The sequence below is a fragment of the Coregonus lavaretus genome (genome assembly GCF_964263955.1).
Source record: "Coregonus lavaretus genome assembly, chromosome: 3".
In the NCBI taxonomy this organism is placed as follows: Eukaryota; Metazoa; Chordata; class Actinopteri; order Salmoniformes; family Salmonidae; genus Coregonus; species Coregonus lavaretus.
Window position 1 is genome coordinate 54,747,599 of NC_139990.1, and position 8,326 is coordinate 54,755,924.

The 8,326-nt window shown below is 41.0% G+C and overlaps 1 protein-coding gene across 1 annotated transcript; it reads left to right on the forward strand.

Annotated features, from left to right (window-relative positions):
- Positions 1 to 4,378: 4,378 nt before the first annotated feature.
- Positions 4,379 to 7,802, forward strand: LOC311110167 (B-cell receptor CD22-like). The gene is made up of 10 exons (XM_084152978.1): positions 4,379 to 4,493; positions 4,591 to 4,653; positions 4,983 to 5,345; positions 5,538 to 5,828; positions 6,100 to 6,351; positions 6,481 to 6,741; positions 6,856 to 6,952; positions 7,058 to 7,141; positions 7,281 to 7,356; positions 7,507 to 7,802. Exons 2-10 carry the CDS (start codon positions 4,599 to 4,601, stop codon positions 7,570 to 7,572), a joined length of 1,545 nt encoding a protein of 514 aa, XP_084009104.1. The 5' UTR covers positions 4,379 to 4,493; positions 4,591 to 4,598; the 3' UTR covers positions 7,573 to 7,802.
- Positions 7,803 to 8,326: the final 524 nt, after the last annotated feature.

An 8,326-nucleotide genomic window follows, 5' to 3' on the forward strand; every position in this document is an offset into this window, starting at 1 on the left:
AAGTAGTGATGTGCGACACACCTAGTTTTCTGAAACAAGTTACATTAATTACAGATTTCTTGAGTTATATTAGATCAATTCTGACTACCGTGTCTCAAAATGGACAAACAGTACTATTGCCGCTTCTTTCTTGTTTTTTCAAGCGAAGGTTTTGGAGTTTGCAAGCACACTCATTCGGTTCACCGAGCCGACTTTGCCTAGCCGCCAAACGATCTGAAGCATACTGACGCCTTTAGGCCTGCTTCAGTCTGCTTGAGACCTGACACTGGGAGAAAAATTCTCCTTTTAGCAGGACAATAACACAAAACAAGTCCAAATCCACACTTTCTTATTGAAAGAAAACAGTTTCTTACCAAGACAAGACAGTGGCAACTCCCGAGTCACCTATAGCGCATTGTGACTAGGAATTAACTCCTTTAAATTGTTTTATTTGCTGTTATTATTTCTCATCGCCAATAACAAAAGACAGATTTAATAACAGTAAATACAACAGCATAAATAAAAAGGAATACAAATCATATTCACAATGGGCCTGTCACATTTTTGACTGCAATGATCTGCAAACAACTTGACTGACTTTGAGCAATTTTGAAAGATGTGTGCAAAGTTGGTGGAGGCCTATCCAAAAAGAAAATTCTATTTTTTGACATTTATTTTTTATTTGGAAATTGTGAAGGTTTTGCAGAGCACTGAGCAGTGAAAAAAAAGTGAATGCATTTTAATTCCAGGCTGTAAGACCACAGAAAACAAATTGTTGTCACATTCTACAAATAGTATGTGTTGCAACAGAACACTATTCAAAGCTCCATTATTGAACACATTGGATTTCAATAGCTCTGTGAGTGAGTGTGGATGCTTCTCAACAAACATACCACACCTCTAAATGAGCACAGATAAATGCTGTAACTCGACACACCCTATATCATTTCACCTCCTTCAGCTCCAAGTCAAAATGCACCTTATTGTAACCATCCTCGTGAGCGTGCTTCTCCCCAAAGGTAAGAGGACTATTTAGGCTATAGCCTACAGTTAAATTGCATTTTGATAATATTTTTTTAAAATGTCAAAATAGTATGGCTATAGCCATATATATATATATATATATATATATATATATATATATATACATACAGTGGGGAGAACAAGTATTTGATACACTGCCAATTTTGCAGGCTTTCCTACATACAAAGCATGTAGAGGTCTGTCATTTTTATCATAGGTACACTTCAACTGTGAGAGACGGAATCTAAAACAAAAATCGAGAAAATCACATTGTATGATTTTTAAGTAATGAATTTGCATTTTATTGCATGACATAAGTATTTGATACATCAGAAAAGCAGAACTTAATATTTGGTACAGAAACCTTTGTTTGCAATTACAGAGATCATACGTTTCCTGTAGGTCTTGACCAGGTTTGCACACACTGCAGCAGGGATTTTGGCCCACTCCACCATACAGACATTCTCCAGATCCTTCAGGTTTCGGGGCTGTCGCTGGGCAATACGGACTTTCAGCTCCCTCCAAAGATTTTCTATTGGGTTCAGGTCTGGAGACTGGCTAGGCCACTCCAGGACCTTGAGATGCTTCTTACGGAGCCACTCCTTAGTTGCCCTGGCTGTGTGTTTCGGGTCATTGTCATGCTGGAAGACCCAGCCACGACCCATCTTCAATGCTCTTACTGAGGGAAGGAGGTTGTTGGCCAAGATCTCGCGATACATGGACCCATCCATCCTCCCCTCAATACGGTGCAGTCGTCCTGTCCCCTTTGCAGAAAAGCATCCCCAAAGAATTATGTTTCCACCTCCATGCTTCACGGTTGGAATGGTGTTCTTGGGGTTGTACTCATCCTTCTTCTTCCTCCAAACACGGCGAGTGGAGTTTAGACCAAAAAGCTATATTTTTGTCTCATCAGACCACATGACCTTCTCCCATTCCTCCTCTGGATCATCCAGATGGTCATTGGCAAACTTCAGACGGGCCTGGACTTGCGCTGGCTTGAGCAGGGGGACCTTGCGTGCGCTGCAGGATTTTAATCCATGACGGCGTAGTGTGTTACTAATGGTTTTCTTTGAGACTGTGGTCCCAGCTCTCTTCAGGTCATTGACCAGGTCCTGCCGTGTAGTTCTGGGCTGATCCCTAGCCTTCCTCATGATCATTGATGCCCCACGAGGTGAGATCTTGCATGGAGCCCCAGACCAAGGGTGATTGACCGCATCTTGAACTTCTTCCATTTTCTAATAATTGCGCCAACAGTTGTTGCCTTCTCACCAAGCTGCTTGCCTATTGTCCTGTAGCCCATCCCAGCCTTGTGCAGGTCTACAATTGTATCCCTGATGTCCTTACACAGCTCTCTGGTCTTGGCCATTGTGGAGAGGTTGGAGTCTGTTTGATTGAGTGTGTGGACAGGTGTCTTTTATACAGGTAACGAGTTCAAACAGGTGCAGTTAATACAGGTAATGAGTGGAGAACAGGAAGGCTTCTTAAAGAAAAACTAACAGGTCTGTGAGAGACGGAATTCTTACTGGTTGGTAGGTGATCAAATACTTATGTCATGCAATAAAATGCAAATTAATTACTAAAAAATCATACAATGTGATTTTCTGGATTTTTGTTTTAGATTCCGTCTCTCACAGTTGAAGTGTACCTATGATAAAAATTACAGACCTCTACATGCTTTGTAAATAGGAAAACCTGCAAAATCAGCAGTGTATCAAATACTTGTTCTCCCCACTGCATGTACAGGTACTTGAGAAGTGTTTGTTTCAGTCGTAGTTAGTATTTCGTATTTGGGCTGTCAGCCGGTTTTTGGAGACTTATTTGCTCCGCCTTTCTTTTATCGTGATAAGTCCGTTATTTTGTATTCTGGCTTCGGGACCACCAGTAAAGATTCTTGTTTCACCATCTCTGCCTACTGCCTACTGTATATCCTGCACTGCACCTGGGTCACACCTCACACCAACCCTTACAGGGGGGGACATGTCCCCCCCGTCCCCAGTGAAAGTTGCGCCCCTGGCTATAACCATTATCTATGTATGAGGTCCTACATTTAGACCACTTGTTACTTCCTGACTGAGTCACTGCTCAACTTGAGCAGAAATGTCATACATGACAAGCGAGGGAGGGGAGCTCTATGTTGAACCAACTCCATATTAATGCCCATGATTTTGGAATGAGATATTTGACGAGCAGGTGTCCACATACTTTTGGTAATGTAGTGTATGTTGGTATAGACCCCTTTCTGTGTTTACAAACACGAGGAAGATGCGCGCAAGTTGGTGACAGAACAAGGGGGAGATCTTATAGAACGCCAGCAAAAGAAAGCCTCTATTTACATATTGCTTATCAATACATTTCACACTACTTTTGGATTATAGTTGGATTTTAAGGCTCGTGTGAATGTCCTGCTTAATATATTGTTTTGTCATCATCGCAAATCAACTGCATTATACTTAAAAAACACTTCAACTTCAACCAGTAAAATGGCTTTTTGGCTAGCTTTTGCTACAGCCAATATCAATGAGCGTTAGCCTTCTAGCTAACAACTGCTGCATTCAAAATAGTTATTTTACAAAGATCACAACCAAAAATAATCGTAGCAAATGTTCAAGCATGAATCAAAGCATCATTGTAAGCGTATGAGAACCCCAAACAGTAATTTTGTTTAGAAGTAATCAAAACATAAATCCACGTCGCGCACATCCGTGCGTGACGTCAGTGTGTTGTGTGCTGAAAAAGGGTCTATTATACTTCAAACTATGTGTAGGCAGTTTGCTTAGGATTCAAACCTTCTCAAACAGCCTAATTCATACTTTTCCCACCCTTTTTTGTTGAGATGTGTTTTGAGTACCTCCAATATAGTTCATTTGAGAATTTTCTGAGATTGGTGTCATATTGGCTTAGTTATGGTGATAGGGAGATTGGAATTTAACACTGAGCTTCATCCAATCCCTATAATAGACGTGATTATCGTCACATCTATAATGTTCACAGCACAGATCATGATACAGAATGTGAAAGACTTGATCACAAGTACATTGTTTGAAGGAAATTGTGAATTGCAATGCATATGACAAAAAGTTATATTTAATAATGTGGTTTTAGTGCTACTGACTGAGTATGAGTAATAGCCCTGACTAAAGTTAATGTGGCGGAATGGTACAGTAACAATCTTATAAGAATTTATACTAATTTCAAGAGATTTCACCTTTAGCTTCTGAAGACCTTTGAATTTTGCAATGTGGAAACCATAGTCAAAATAAATATTCTCAAAAACATTACATTTAATGCTTCCCTCAAGGGAAGAGTTAAATCACCCCACTATCAGTCAGAGACAAAATATGGGAAGTCCTGATAGCAAAAATAAAGAAATCACGTTATATGTGAAATGGGAAGTGTGAGCAGGATGGTAATATTTCCTTTATATGTCAATGCCATTAGTCTCTGAAGGAGAGTGGTTATCTGACAAGAGAAAGAAAGATCCTGCTAAGCAAGTAAGTGATTGTCTTTTAGACAGTAAAAGTATCATATGCAATGCTAACATTCTAGTGATAATCAAATGTTTCTTATTCCCTCATGTCCTGTACAAAGAGGAGGGGATGCGGAGTGAAACATTACCGTGGCCTTTTCTTATTCATTGCATTTGGCTTGGAGGTAGGACACAATTATAGATGTATACAGTATAAAATATTGTATTTATTTATTATTTATTTATTCAGTTTTAAACAAGAAAATACAAAACAATGTGAGGAGAGTTAAAAAGAGAAGTGAAAAGTGCATGTGCAGGGGAGATAAAAAAAAACCTTGAGGTGCTAGTAAGGCAAATATTAATAGAACAAAATGAACAATAAAATGGCATCTTGATTTGTTCAAATCAACCCCTGTGACTAGACAAAGAAAGATCAGGGATTAAATTTCTTATACTTATATTCCTTGACTGTGTCCAACACCTCTTACTAACATTTCCCCCACTGCGATTTGAGTGATGGGAGTTGATGCCTCGTCATGGACTGCTGATGTGCCCAGCTCAGTGTCCGGCCTGCAGGGCTCGTGCATTGTGATTCCCTGCTCATTCAACTACCCAGAATCAGAGGAGAAGCCCTCTGAATTCACTGGCATCTGGTTCAAAGACACCAATGATGTTATATACCACCCAGACAGTTCCAAAGTATTCACAGACTACAAGGGTCGTACAGAGCTGGTGGGAGACCTCCGGCAGAAGAACTGCTCACTCAGAATCGACCCCCTCTATCGCAATGACAAAGGACCCTTTTATTTCAGGATTGAAATCGAAGACCATGACAAGTATTCCTACATACGTGACACAGTCTCCATTGCAGTGAGCAGTAAGTTCCCTTGGGAAGAATTGACAAGGAGAATTTCAATTTATGTAATACAGTATCCAATTATTTACCCTAATGATAGCTATAGCTTCTTCTAGATTACAATTATAGTGCTGAAAGGACAGACTCAAGAACTAGTGGATGCATACCTCAAAAGAACTGCAATAACTGTTCTCTTCTCTTTGCTGATTTCAGGCTCTCCAGACCCCCCCTCTCTGTCAGTGAGGGAGGAGGTGAAGGTGGAGGAGGAGGTATCTGCCTCCTGCTCTGTGTCTCACTCATGCCCATCTGATCCCCCTCTCCTCACCTGGAGCCACTCCGGAACACCCAGTGTCCAATCACAGCAGCTGACCAACGGCCAGTGGGAAGTGACATCATCCCTGACCTTTACCCCCAGTATCACTGATCACAACAAGTCTCTTGTCTGCACAGCAGCGTACATGGGAGGGAAGACAGTGAAAAGGTCCAAAATACTCAATGTCAAATGTAAGTGGACCACACCTGTGTGTTAATAACACTGGAAGATTTACACTTTCATTTCTGTGAAAACATAATGCTTCTGTGCATATGACAAAAGTGAAACAATAAATTAAATTGAACTAATTTGAAAAAGAATCATGAACTTTGTCCAGAGCCTGGATTTGGCATACTTCACTTTTTAAATTGAAATAGATTTAGCATGTGTTTGATACACTGAATCTGTCCTAAGATCTGTATTACATTGTAATATCATTCTTACTAATGTTGATATTTATAGATGCTCCAGTGGATGTGAAAGTTGAGGGAGTGTCCAGTGTGAAGGAGGGAGACTCTGTAGAGCTGAGATGCTCCAGTGATAGTAACCCTGCTGCCCACAGCTACCGCTGGCACAACAGCAGAGGGCCTCTGCCCACCACGGGACCTACCATCACACTGGAGAATGTGACCAGACTCACTGAAGCCCTCTTCTGCACTGCCATCAACACAGAGGGACAAGGCCAATCCAGCCCACTGAAACTCAATGTAGAGTGTAAGTAGATGCCGATGTTCTGTCAATAAGGATCATGTCTTTCTGTGTATATAATATGAAGACAATACTCTTCAGCATGCAGCACTACATATTCAGTTAAAACCAAACTGTTTATCATTCTCATCCCAGACCCCCCTGAGATCAAAGTGGGCTCTGCATGCACATTAGACATCTCCATGGTAACCTGTCTGTGCATTGTGGATTCGGAGCCCCCCGGCACTGTGGAGTGGTCTCTTCCAGCAGGACCCCTGCCCAGTACCAGGGTGGAGAGGCATGGGTCAGTTACCATGGTGACCCTACAGAGGGCACTAGGCTTCTTAGAGACCATCCACTGCAATGCCAGCAACACACAGGGCAATGCCACCTTGTCCTTCACTGTGTCCACAAATGGTAAGGGAAACAGTGGGGAAAAGTGTATCATAAATGAAGTATTATATACTATATTTACATCATAAAGGATATTATGGATACATTAATAAATCATATTTATTTGTTTTTGGACAGATAAGATGTTGATGCTGTACGTTTCAATTGGTATTGCTGCATTAGTGGTGGTAGTAATACTAATTCCCATGTCAGCTTGCCTGTTGACCAAGAAGGGGTAAGTTGCTCTTTTTTTTTGTTGGAGGGAGTTACATGGATTTGTATTTGTTTTTAGCTGTTTTGTTCTGTTTTGATAACTTCGCATTATTTTTCTCAACTGTAGGAGTCGTCGTAGTGACCAGCCAGTAACCAGCAAGCAGGACGTGGATACAGCCAAGGGTGCTTTTTTAGATCCCTCAACATCAAGGTATTTTTCTACAGGCTGTTCTATCTGTGATCATAATGTATACATCCTGCTGAGTTGCAAAAGACCATTAGCCTACATTCACTCTTGTTGTGTCATATAAAGAGAATGCAGCACATAGTGACCCTAACTCTATCCACAGGAAAGAGCAGAAAGACTCCAGCAGTGAAATCCACACAAACTACTACACCAACGATCACCTATATGGCAACATGGAGGTATGTACTGTAGGCCTACTGCAGACATTTACAGTAGATATCTGAGATCTGAGAAGAACTTTGCACTAAATACAAAGGATATAAAAAACTACAGAGGTGTTGTTGATGATGATGATGATGATACGGTATCTCTGATCTGGTTTCCTGTAGGCTGAAGAGGATGGCGACCCATACGAGTGTGTTGGTGGAGACGATGCAGTCTATGCCAACTCGTGAACACAATAGGAAGCATGTGGGAGTCTGGCTCAGAGGCCATGGTACTCAGTCTGTCAAGGTTTAAAGTTTAACGTTAACATTTTAACCCAATGTAGCAGTGCTGGCGACTGCTTATATTTGTTAGCTTTATGGTTCTTGTGGCTAAAGAATATGGTACATTCTTATTTGTGTTGTGGCTTTGTGTTATGGCTTTTACAGTACTTAAAAAAATAAAGGGCTAATGCTTGGGTAATTCAGGCTCTTTGGTATCACATACACTTATGTCAGTCTCATTAAGACTGCAGAACTGTGTGCAAACTTCACCTTTAATTACAGAACACAACATAACACATTAACTGGCATGACAATCCGTCTCATTAGTGTTAAGTTGCGTAATTCAAATCTGGTATCAGAACAGAATTTAACACTAAGTCACTGAATATATTCTCAGCTTTTTTATTAATATAATTAGTCAAGCGATTAAATGGTAAATGCAATTTTCGTATATACGGGTTCACTGTAACACCTCGCAGGGCAAAACAGAGAACTAACTGTCCCAACCCAAAGTTATTCGTTTAATACTCTGACAGAGATAGTTCCCGTTCAAAGTGGGCCTGTCAGAGTAGAGGCTAAGCGTGGTTTAAACTTACTCAGCCTATCGTTGGCGCACAGGCTGGTCCCAGCCCCTTGGCGCTTCACTGTTGCCGGGCATTAGTTGTTTTTTGCAACTTGTCTCGAGAGTCAGCAACCTCAGACATAGTTTCCTCTTCTTCAT

Coding starts and splice junctions, on each gene's coding strand:
- LOC311110167 (XM_084152978.1), top strand. CDS start 4,599: ATGCGGAGTGAAACATTACCGTGGCCTTTTCTTATTCATTGCATTTGG. Junction 5,346..5,537: donor AGTCTCCATTGCAGTGAGCA/GTAAGTTCCCTT, acceptor TGCTGATTTCAG/GCTCTCCAGACCCCCCCTCT. Junction 5,829..6,099: donor CAAAATACTCAATGTCAAAT/GTAAGTGGACCA, acceptor TGATATTTATAG/ATGCTCCAGTGGATGTGAAA.